Below are 11,927 nucleotides of genomic sequence, written 5' to 3' on the forward strand. Positions count from 1 at the left end.
GCAAACTGGGTGCCCAGAGGTATGCTAATACATAGGTTGACAGGCAGGTAGGAAAGCATATTAAAAGGCTCGGACCGAGCGTTTTGATTGGGCGAACATTTCTTGATCCTACGCCTTCCACAGAATATATAAATACAGACAAATACATTTAGACCATTTAACTTAATGATTGCTATCAGGATGTGAAGAGACTTTCAACCATCATAACAAAAAATGTTTCTGAAGACAATCACCTATTGCACCTTTAAGATTTAATTGAATCAGAATGTAAACAAATCTGCTAATCAGTTCCGATATCCAGCCCTGGTCATAAAAGATGTACAGTATGCCCTGCATGGATTAAAGCTGCAAAGCTTTGCTGGGTGGCATTGAAGCTTTCCTTCTCATCTCAATCATTTGTTCCATGACAGCAGTTTCTGTTTTCAGCAGTGGCTGACTTGGAAGTCTGCTGGAGACTGCGGCTTTTATGAAAAAATGACATTAAAAGTGAAACTCAAGTCAGCGTTTTCCACCAAGCTTAGGGGAAATGAGCAGGGGCTCCATAGCGTTTACACACACACTCATGCAGACATTTCTCAGTGCAGAAATAAGTCGACATGGCTTATCTGCTACCTTTTAAAGCGCTGACTCCAATTAATTTACTAATGATGCTTTGTAAATTCTCTGGAAACCTCTAGGCTTGGGAGGTATGGCTGTCATTACCATCCAGCAGGATTCTACATGGCAAAGTGAAACTCCACAGCAAGTTTCCAAGACAAACACTCATGGGTTTTCATGTCTCAGCCTATATAAACTTTGACGGGGCCTCAGCCCCCATTATAAGGCTGAGCTAAATGCTGGATTTCTGGATTTTTCTCTTTGTCTTGTGCAGCTGTAGTACAGATGTCTGTGATTTGTGATTTGACCTGAGCCTGACTGATTGATCTAATGTACAGAAATGACATATTTATTCATTAGCCACACTTAAAAGCCACACAAGGTGTCTAGATTGTATGTTCAGTTTTTGCAGCTCTTCCTGCCCTCACTTGTTTCATTTATATAGACATAATCCAGATCCATCATTTAAAGGAATATACCAGATTCAATTCAAGTTCAGCAGTGTTATTTTAAGTATTATTTATTTACTATAGTAGTTTTCATTAATATTTTAACTAGCTTTTATTTTTATATTTTCAGTTTAATTTTAGTTTAAGTTTAAGCTTATAGTAGCTTTTGTAATATTACTATTTAGGTTATATTTATTGTTATTTTAGTTTAGTTCAGTTTTACTTTTTATTTATGAGCTATTTTACTTTTTATATATGAGGTGATTTCTAATTTTCACCTAGTATAGTTTTTTTCATCTTATATTTATATTACATTTAATTTCATAACAAAAATGTTTTAATAGTTTTAAATTTAGTTTTTGTTAACGATAGTAACCCTGGGCCAATTTTGAAGGATTTGAAAGCAGAAATGTGAAACTATAAACTATATATTTTTATAAAAGCACTTCTATTAATTGTTCTGTTAAAGCATGTACATTTGAGCTGTAAGACTGTTTAAATTACAATTTTTACGTTACCTTTAAAGTTTTAGGCTTTATGTTGTGATGGGGACGAGTTTTGGAATGTAAACTTAAAAATAAAATGGACTATAACTTACACAGAAAAGGTTGGTAAACAAATGATGTGTTAAATATAACATGCATATTGTTTTTCAAAAATGTATGGTAATCAACATGCTGCTGATAGAGCTTAAATTGTACTGAACTTGGAGTTTTCCTTTAAGACCCGTGTGGTCGCGGTATCGCCTCTTTTGACTGTTACAGGTACACAGTTCCTGTGAAGGCTGAAGTGAATCACCCGTGAAGCTGATTCCACGCTTGCCGTTGGCCTCGGTGAACCTCTACAGTAGATCTTTTGTTCCTGAAAGTCCTGAGGGGACTGTGCACAGACGATTATCCCTCTGTGTAGCCAACATACAATTTTCAGTATGTTCTTCCGCATGTATTCTGTGTTTGGTGGGCCTCTGCCTAGTCAAAGGGTTTCATTTTCCTCAATTTCCCACCATTCACAGAGTGACATAAACAACAAAACACTGGTTCTCTGTGTGTTAAATGCCACATTTGCGCCATTATGGATTTCAGCAAATTGACAGACGCCGCCTATAGCAGCTCTTGGAAATGCAGTGATCCTAACAGACTGCTACAGTCTCAGATGAAAAATGCATAAAGGAGTAACTTCAAGACCTTAATTGTGACCCTGGAGCACAAAATCAGTCATAAGGGTCAATTTTTTCGAAATTGAGATTTATACATCATCTGAAAGCTGAATAAATAAGCTTTCCATTAATGTATGGTTTGTTAGGATTGGACAATATTTGGCCGAGATACAACTAGCCTATTTGAAAATCTGGAATCTGAGGGTGCAAAAAAAAAATCCAAATGAAGTCCTTAGCTATGCATATTACTAATCAAAAATGAAGTTTTTATACATTTACGGTAGGAAATTTACAAAATATCTTCATGGAACATAATCTTTACTTAATATCCTAATGATTTTTGGCATAAAAGAAAAATCTATAATTTTGAACCATACAATGTATTTTTGGCTATTGCTACAAATATACCCCAGCGACTTAAGACTGGTTTTGTGGTCCAGGGTCACAATTAAGAAAGCTAGGTCTTCTGGTTTCTTTATAACTACCTGATTTCTTTTGCTTTTGCATCCTTTTTGAAGCTTGAAAGCTTCAGTCTCCATTCATTGTAAATGCAGGATTCAAATATTCAAAGTAAAAATTTTTTTTTTGCTTGACAGCAGCAACACACCCAAGCTAAGAATTTCGTTTTTTAAATTTTTTTTTTTTTTTTTTTTTCAAAATCTCAGAATCATCTGCTCAACACATTTCCTACTTCAGATCACAGATTTTTGGACCGCATGTTTTGACTTTTTGGTCTCATGTTCCTCCTCCCCTGGCTCCTCCCGTTCCAGCCCTCTACGACTACGCCCCTCAGAGAAAATTAAGACCATGTGTGGACCGAGTACATGATTACGCTACGATTTAATGAGACCAGCCTCCCACTTTACCCTCTACAGAGACAGACAGCTAATGTACTGCCTGAGGGGGTGAAGGTCTCCAGAGGATTTCCACTACTGGCTCTGAATAAATGACCAACATTCTCAGTCTTTATTAATGCCTACACTTAATTTTGTTCCCAGTACCTTCCCTGACCTTAGAAGAAACTGTGAAAGTTAAAAAAGAGAGGATTTTCAGGCCTGTGTTTGTAGAAACTGCTCTGAGAAACTTCTACTAGACGAGCGTCATCCTGTATCCTCCCACATTGTGCCTCCCTTGTGTACTAAGGCTGGCTTCCTCTTCCGACTCGGGTCTCTTTTAGTATGACCGTGTTGGCTGAATCTTTCTGGCTCGGTTGTGAGCGGTAGGTTTCTTTGATTTCTTTAAGATAAGTTCAATCAGAAACCCTCCATTCTTTTACCATTTTCCCGCCTAAACTCTTCATTGCTCAAATGCCACACCCTGTCTCCCACATCCCATCTTAAAGAGACGAATGAAAACTCTGCCATTATATACGCTTCCACATGTTGTTCCAAACCTGTATGACTTCCTGTCTTTGACACCAAAGGAGAAGGTAAGCAGGATGTCCAGGTTTTTTTCTACAAGTTGTGAGTGGGGATTTCAGATAAATAAATAAATATTCCCCACTTGATGCTTCTTGATAATTGTGGCTCTCATCATAATCTTGGCTCAATGGCGCCACCTCAGGTTAGATTCATACACCTGGAGCAAAACAGCTTCATCTTAATTAAGATGGTAGTTATTGATGATCTGGTTGTGTATAAGCTGTATAATAAGGAAACAGATTAAATGAGGAAGACTTTAAAGGAGGAAAACATAATCTTTAACTGCTGATTATATCATTGTTTTCTTTCACTATGTTCATTTACCTGCTTCTGTATCCTTTTTTATTACCGAGAAAAAACCCAGAGATTTTTGTTATATTTTCTGGACACTACATCTGTTAAATCCTTCAGTCATACATCTGTTCCTGCTGCAGTAAGCCTTGCGTAAACTAGTCTTGTATTTTAGAGTTTACAGTTCTGTTTGTGTATCTAGTTAACATTGCTAAGTGTCTCAAATAAAAGTATGTAAAGGATTTTGTATCCTAGCAAATAGATAAAACCCTGTTCACCACATATGGTTTTTGCGACATGTATTTTACAGACATAGTGCTGAGGTGATATAGTTCTTAGGTGTGTCTTTTTAAAATTTATTGTATCCTCAAGTACTGAGCATTAAAACACTTCAGAGCAAAAAATGGGTTTCTTACCTCCAGTATAAACTTACACCCGCTATACAAGGTTAAGGAGGAAAAAAAGCCATTCATAAATGGCTCGGAGCGGCTGTGGTGCAGGCTGAGATGTATAGGCTGTCTGTATGTGGCCGTAGTGCAGTGAATCATGGGAAGCTAAATTAGCAGCTGACTCTGAGGCTCATGTGTGTGACGTAAGCAGAAGCTGACTGCATTTTTCAGCAAAGCGTGTGAGGTTTTAGACTTGCCTCCTATCTACTTGAATGATCAATAAAATCGGACAAAATCATAAATGTAGCTTAATATCAAATGATTTGTATTGTTTTGCATGTTTAAATCTGTGTGACATTTATTTGATTTTAATTTGCTGCATTATTGGTGCAAGGTCTATCGTATGCAAAACAGAAATAGGTAACTAATAATATAATAAATTGCTAACACTTTACAGTAATATCCCATTAGTTAATGTATTAACGGATATTATTTTAAAATGAACAATGCATAAGTATTTATTCATCTTTGTTAACATTAATACAAAATACATCTGTTCATTGTTAATTCATGTTAACTCAGGTCATGTTAACAGATTCTGGTATTATTGGTAATGATTTCAAATGTACATAAACTAAGATTGTTACATGCATGCTTTGGGGGTATTTGTCATTGTTAACTCATGTAATGTATTTAAGTTAACAGGAACCTTATTGTAAAGTGTTACCAAATAATTTTAAAATAATGTTTATCTTTTGATTTCTTGTCATTGGTGAAAAAAAAAATACTTGTGGAAAAGTACTTCCAAGGTCAAAGTGCAGAATAAGAGTAGGTTGTTCAGATGGGCACATGGTGATTTTCCCACCAAGAGAAGCAGAAAACAGCAGTTCCCGTTCTCAGTCTCAGCTTTGTATTCATTCAACAGGATTTTTATAACATTCTTGTATCTTCCTTTTCCCCTCCAGATTCTCCTGCTTTTGATTTTCTGTTCCACCATCAGCCATGTTGATTATTTTGGCCTCCATCGTCCTCTTCCACATCACCTCAGCAATACTACTCTTCATAGCAACCATCAGAAATGTAAGTTGATCTTCTTCAGTCTTTTTTTAATTTTTATTAGTCTGCTATAAGCACTGTTACTGCTCAGTGTTATTGTTAGGGATTTCAGCAAAAACCCAGCTTAACACATCGAGCACCATTTCTGATAAGATTACCTCAAATAATCTATTGATCTACATCAGCGCATACTGTAAAATGTACTGCTATAATAATTGTATTCATTTTATTTAAGAAATACACCTTTCTATATATGTATGTATATTATATACTTGCAAAGCTTATTTGGATTTTACAAAATGATCTTTAAAACACAGTATCATGAAAAAGGACATTTTTTTTCTCCGAGTTTATATTCTGTCAATATATATTCTCCATCTTTTCAAGGTATGGTGGGTTTGGGAGGATTACACCTTAGATCTCTGGTATCACTGCAACTCCACAGGCTGTTATGATATACCGAACAGTGCAACCTCTGATGCAGGTAAGCCTCGAATATCATAAAATCTAAGTCAAATATAACCACCATTTACTTTGGTCAGAGCAAGATGTCATACAGTATAAATGATTGTGTTAATGGCATTGTTTAAAGTTGTTTATTGATAAAACCTGGCCAGAAGAAGGCACTTATTGCCTCTTGGTTCTCTTCCTCTTTATCAGCCTATCTTCAGACTGTCCAGGCCACTATGATACTGGCCACTATCTTGTGCTGTGTGGGTTTCTTTGTCTTCATCCTTCAGCTCTTCCGTCTGAAGCAGGGCGAGAGATTTGTCTTCACGGCCATCATCCAGCTCTTGTCTGGTGAGTTCATGCCCACAGTATATATTTCTAATCATTGTTAGCAGCACAATTGCCGTTTCTTATTGCCTATGTACTATGCAAAGAAAATCATTCATTACGCAAAATCACAGGTCAAGAGGGGTCTTGAAGCACCTTGAAGTATTTGTACTGTTATTTTCATGCCATCTTTCTAGTATGTAAATTGACCCAGCTTTGAAGGACTTATTTTGTAAGATGGAAAACTTTTACCATTTTTATCACAAGTACATCTAAAGAAATAGTTCATACAAAACTGAAAGTTTACTCACCCTCAGATCATCCAAGACGTAGATGATTTTGTTTCTTCTTCAGATCAGAATTGGAGAAATTTAGCATTACATCAGTTGCTCACTAATGGATCCTCTGCAGTGAATGGGTGCCGTCAGAACGAGAGTTCAGACAGCTTATAAAAATATCACTATAATCCACAAGTAATTCACACCACTCCAGTCCATCACGTAATGTCTTGTGAAGCGAAATCCTGTATGTTTGTAAGAAACAAATCCATTATTTTAGTCATTTTTCCACTTCAAACGGTTTCTTCCAGCTAAAACGTGAGTCCTGTATTCATAACGAAAATAGTCAAAAACAGTTTTAAACAAATATGTAGATGGACTGTGATGTTAGAGGACAACAGGTGATAGACTTTTTCACACGAGGATCATTCAGCCTTACTTATTCGAACCAGAATATACAGCTCGATCTCACGGCAATTTGTACATATTTTCCGAGGTGGCTAATTCGTTCGAATTCGTACGACCTCACTCGTACAAATTCATACGATTTTTGCTAAATCATACGTATTTTACAAGTTGCACAATTCGTATGAATTTGTACGAATGACGTACACCTAACCCCGCCCATAAACCCACTGGGGTGTAGACAAATCGTACAAAATCGTACGAGTGAGGTCGTACAAATTCATACGAATTACCCACATCGTAAAATACATACGAATTGGTCGTGAGATAGCATTGGAATATACAGACGATGAACTAAGAGAGATGGACGTTCTACCTCGGGACGCTGACTTCTGCGTCAGCGTTACTTTCCTGAAAGCGCGTCGAAGACTGACATGGAAGAGAAGAAATTGTTAAATGAAGGCTTTATTTTTGTTTTCTTCATAAAATTACGGTTTGAACCACTGGTTTCACATGGACTATTTTAATGATGTCTTTACTACCTTTCTGGGTCTTGAACATGTCAGTTGCGTTGCTGTCTATGGAGGGTCAGAGAGCTCTCAGATTTCATCAAAAATATCTTAATTTGTGTTCTGAAGATGAACAAAGGTCTTACGGGTTTGGAACAACATGAGGGAGAGTAATTAATGACAACATTTTCATTTATGGGTGAACTATCCCTTTAAATACTACCAACCAACTGTAAATTGCCCTTTTTTTTTTCTTCCACAGCTTTCTGTGTGATGACCGGCGCATCCATCTACACAGCAGAGCACTTAAGCTTCAAAGAGAAGAATTTTAAGAATGGAGACTACGGATACTCCTTTGTCGTGGCCTGGGTCGCGTTTCCCATGACGCTGCTGAGTGGCTTGATGTATCTAGTGCTAAGAAAACGCAAATAAAGCACAACACACCACCTCACTAGCTGCTACCAGCTACAGCCTTAGCCAAGAGACTTTATTTGTAATGATACTTGTTTTTATATGTAGATTAAATACTTGCCAAAGTTAGAGTGAAGTAGATGATCTTATAATATTAATCACTGCATACTGGAAACTTAATTAGATTTTATTCATAGTATGTCACATTTTTTAACCTTGTTGTGTATAATTGAGCTCTACCTGCCCAGTAAAAGAAGTGCTGTGATTTAGAGAGGTAAAATAGGGCGTGGAAAAAAAGACAAGAGTGGGAGATATAATAGGACATATTTATAACGTGGAACCACTATGGGCTCAACATGTATTCATACACAATGCATGATGTGAAATTGGCCTTATATGTAACACTCAGTGTGTGGTAAATAACATGCTAGTGTGATGTTTCCTGGTCATTATATGCGCCTGGGGCAAAAGTCATTCAAAACTAAATCTGAATGAATTATTGTGCTGCCAGTTTGCTGGGCACTATATCATACTTGAAGCTGAACAAATTATCAATATTAGCGGCACGATGTGTTCTCGTGTATAGTTTTTTTTTTTTGTAAAATAGTCTTTTAGTGTTGACTAATTACATTGCACGTTTTTGTATTTGTTTGCAGCATTTAATTTGAAATCACTATTAACAAAAGTACAGATTTGTAGTTCTTTTAGGCATTCTGTTTGATTAGGGCACTTGGGATTTATGTCATATTCATGCAAATAACCTTAAGATGATGGTGTTGGTGAAGCACACCAATGGTTTCAGTTTTCCTTTCTTGTGTAATCATTTCGTCCTTAAATCTGCTATGGAATAAGAAGCAATTAGCTAATATTATTTAGGTGAAAGTGAAGTTAAGCTGTATTTATTAAGACTAACTGCATTGTTGCTGTTAATATTTTTTGTAAGGAAGTATTATATCAACAGGCCTGAACGTGTTTGTATAATGCTTAATTTTCAGAAGGTTTTAATGAATATTAGTGAAGGCTTTTGTAATCGGAAGGAAACCACAATGGCAGCTTTGTGTTTAAATGTCTGCTGAGTTGTTCAGGTCAGGTCTGTTTCTGGAGACTGATCCCCACCAAGGGCTCAATATTGTTCTTTTTTTTTTATCAAATAAATGTATTTTACATTAACGAACGGTTTGTGGCTCTTCCTGTTCTGATGTACAGCAAATACTGTTGGATCAATCTCAAAATATGGCAGTAAATATGATCGGAGGCATTTTAGTCATGAAAAAATGTCAAATGTTAGTCAAATGTCACAATTGTTACAAAACTTGCTTCATCTGTGAAATGAAAAAAAAGAAAAGATATTAATAAACAACTACCATCTTTTATGGCAGAAAATGGAACTGAACTGAATTCATAACTTTAACATTTGTAAGTCAGAAGTCACGATTTTTGAGAATGACTGATATAATGTTATATTTCCATTTGAGTGTCATTTCTGCAGCAGCATGAACAAACGTCTGAAATGTTTTCTGCCGCTTACATTAGATCACTGTCTATTATGGCTAGTGATTGCTTTGTTGACTCAAACCACTGAAGACCTCATCTCATGAAGACCAGAGACAAATTAAATCAGTTTGTAACTTTATAACCAATAAAAACAATACAAGACAGCAGTTCCTTTAATACTTTTGTGTTAGTGTGATTCATATAAGTGGAATGACGTTCTGGGCTCTCTGATACTAAAAAACAAACAAAACAAACAAACATTTTCTTCAGAGAAAGAAAAAAACTAGAAATACAAAAATGGAGGTAAAAACAGCAGCTTTAACTTTATTTGTACCCAACTTAACATCTTTTAAGAAATTCAAATCTTAAATACTCTAAATTCTAGTATAAAGAGTCACATTCATACTCCTTCAAACCTTATATGAACAGAAGTTTCAACACACTGGAGAAATGTCGCCCAAATCATATTTGTCCTGATGCCACAGTGCGTATGTCACTGTACGGCCCATAACGGCCAAATATATCCTTCCCCACAACGATAAAGCACAGTTGTTTATCTCCTTTGCAGTCGGACACCTTGCAGGCCATAGGAAGAGGCATGGCTTTGATCTCTCCAAGGCACTTCCATCCTGAAAAAGTGCCGTTTTTGTGTTCGTGGGAAACGTAAATGTAGTAGCAATCCAGCTCTGCTACATGGGGATCTTTCTGATCCACGGTCCACGCGATGCCTAGTTCTTGTGCGCTTCCAATCCGAGCTAGTTTCACCACTGGCTTCTGGGGCAAGTTGTAAGTTGCAGCTACAACCGGAAGCTCTTTGGGAAACGGAGTCTCTGGGAACGGATGGAGTTTGGAGTGCCAGTCCTCCTACGAAGGAAAGGTAGAAACCGAAATGTTAAGGCTGTTTTGATATAAACTTGTCGATGTAGTAGCACATACAAAACATTAGCATACCTCTTCCAACTGTACTGAAGAACTGACACGGTCCTCCTCCGTTACACTTTGTTTTTCTTCTGTTCATTAAATAAAATGACATTAAAACAAGACTTAAAGAATTGTTTATGTCTTGCATTAAACCATCATTTTTGAAAAAAAGAAAATAACAAAAACAAACTAGACAAATTCAATGGCATCATACCTTTAATGGCTATAGGTGATGTACTTGTGGGATTTGATTGTTCCCGTTTTGAAGGTTCTGATTTCTGCAGAGCACAAATGTGCAAACAAAACGGCTATGAAACAGTCTGAAAATGCACATCTAGAATGAGAGAAACCTGAGTGAGAGGATGATGGCGTACCTGATCTGATGGTTGGGTAACCAGGCTCTCTTCATTCAGTCTGGCTGCTCAACCAGAACAAAAACACATCATGCCCACCATACAGTCTATACAACAGCGCATTTTTTATAACATCATTTTATTCAAGATCAAATACCTCTGTCTTCCGTAAGGTCAACAACCTGATTCTTAGACCGCTAAAATAAAAAGAGAACATTTTTTCCCTTTGAAGTAGATATTTGACCCTGGAGCACAAAACCAGTCTTAAGTCGCTGGGGTATATTTGTAGCAATAGCCAAAAATACATTGTATGGGTCAAAATTATCGATTTTTCTTTTATGCCAAAAATCATTAGGATATTAAGTAAAGATTATGTTCCATGAAGATATTTAGTAAATTTCCTACCGTAAATATATCTAAACTTAATTTTTGATTAGTAATATGCATTGCTAAGGACTTAATTTGGACAACTTTAAAGGCGATTTTCTCAATATTTTGATTTTTTTGCACCCTCAGATTCCAGATTTTCAAATAGTTGTATCTCGGCCAAATATTGTCCTATCCTAACAAACCATACATCAATGGAAAGCATATTTATATGACCCTTATGACTGGTTTTGTGGTCCAGGGTCACATATATGAACAATGGTAATCTATAGTCCCCAGTAAAGGCTGATCATGTTATCACATGAGCCACATATTTCAAAACTATAAAAATACAAATACTCCAAGAATAAACAAAAGCCAAGTAATGATTGATAATGATGAGACATCGAAAGAAACCTTTTCCAAACTCTGCCAAAACCCTTTCTTTGGTCGTCTCAATGTGGTCATCTCACAATCATTGTCTGTTAGTGCAAAAACAATCATTTTATTACGTCACAGTATATACACATTTGACATCGCTGAAGTTAGAATAAATAATGAAAATAGCAACAAGACCTGCTGATGACACTGAAGCGTTGTCACTGAAACACCCTCCATTGACTGAACTTCTGGTTTAAAAAAACAAAAACAAAAAAATCAGCATTCTGCACTCCAAGACATTTAAATGAAATAATATTAAAAATAATGAAATAAAATAATTTTTTTGGATATTAATTGTCCATTCACAAATGCCTTTTTTACAATTTGATCTCCCAATGCTCACTTAAAATTAATCTTTAAAAACACTAATTTAATAGCACATATATATAGCAACTCAAAAAATATAATATCCATTTTTCATACTATAGATCAGGGGTGGCGAACGTCAGTCCTGGAGAGCCGCAGCCCTGCAGAGTTTTGCTTCAACCCTAATCAAACACACCTGAACAAGCTAATCAAGGTCTGAAGGGTTACTAGAAAGCTACAGGCAGGTGTGTTATAATTAGGGTTGGAGCTGTACTCTGCAGGGCTGCGGCTCTCCAGGACCGGAGTT

At 36.4% G+C, this 11,927-nt stretch overlaps 2 protein-coding genes across 7 annotated transcripts in view; one reads left to right on the top strand and one right to left on the bottom strand.

The window, feature by feature from the left end:
• The window catches only part of LOC107733858 (epithelial membrane protein 2-like), a 26,899-nt gene extending 18,480 nt beyond the window's left edge, over window positions 1-8,419 (top strand). For 3 of the 4 annotated variants that reach the window (XM_016545678.1, XM_016545679.1, XM_016545677.1), the window contains 4 exons: window positions 5,269-5,383; window positions 5,747-5,843; window positions 6,020-6,160; window positions 7,591-8,419. In XM_016545678.1, the coding sequence (XP_016401164.1) occupies window positions 5,306-5,383; window positions 5,747-5,843; window positions 6,020-6,160; window positions 7,591-7,760 (486 nt within the window). In that variant the 5' untranslated portion in view covers window positions 5,269-5,305 and the 3' untranslated portion in view covers window positions 7,761-8,419. Of the gene's footprint in view, window positions 1-3,397; window positions 3,422-5,268; window positions 5,384-5,746; window positions 5,844-6,019; window positions 6,161-7,590 lie in introns of those variants that run through there. The other variant, XM_016545680.1, reaches the window with a different exon arrangement.
• An 83-nt stretch (window positions 8,420-8,502) lies between these two features.
• Window positions 8,503-11,927, bottom strand: part of LOC107733857 (activating transcription factor 7-interacting protein 2-like) — a 12,352-nt gene continuing 8,927 nt past the window's right edge. For all 3 annotated transcript variants that reach the window (XM_016545676.1, XM_016545674.1, XM_016545673.1), the window contains exons 6-13: window positions 11,450-11,502; window positions 11,291-11,355; window positions 10,665-10,704; window positions 10,529-10,575; window positions 10,369-10,432; window positions 10,185-10,243; window positions 9,677-10,097; window positions 8,503-9,641 (exon numbers count right to left, since the gene is read on the bottom strand). In XM_016545676.1, coding sequence (XP_016401162.1) covers window positions 9,696-10,097; window positions 10,185-10,243; window positions 10,369-10,432; window positions 10,529-10,575; window positions 10,665-10,704; window positions 11,291-11,355; window positions 11,450-11,502 — 730 coding nt within the window. In that variant the 3' untranslated portion in view covers window positions 8,503-9,641; window positions 9,677-9,695. The remainder of the gene's footprint in view (window positions 9,642-9,676; window positions 10,098-10,184; window positions 10,244-10,368; window positions 10,433-10,528; window positions 10,576-10,664; window positions 10,705-11,290; window positions 11,356-11,449; window positions 11,503-11,927) is intronic.

This window comes from Sinocyclocheilus rhinocerous, unplaced genomic scaffold, assembly GCF_001515625.1.
Source record: "Sinocyclocheilus rhinocerous isolate Xijiao unplaced genomic scaffold, SAMN03320098_v1.1 scaffold189, whole genome shotgun sequence".
Taxonomy (NCBI): domain Eukaryota; kingdom Metazoa; phylum Chordata; class Actinopteri; order Cypriniformes; family Cyprinidae; genus Sinocyclocheilus; species Sinocyclocheilus rhinocerous.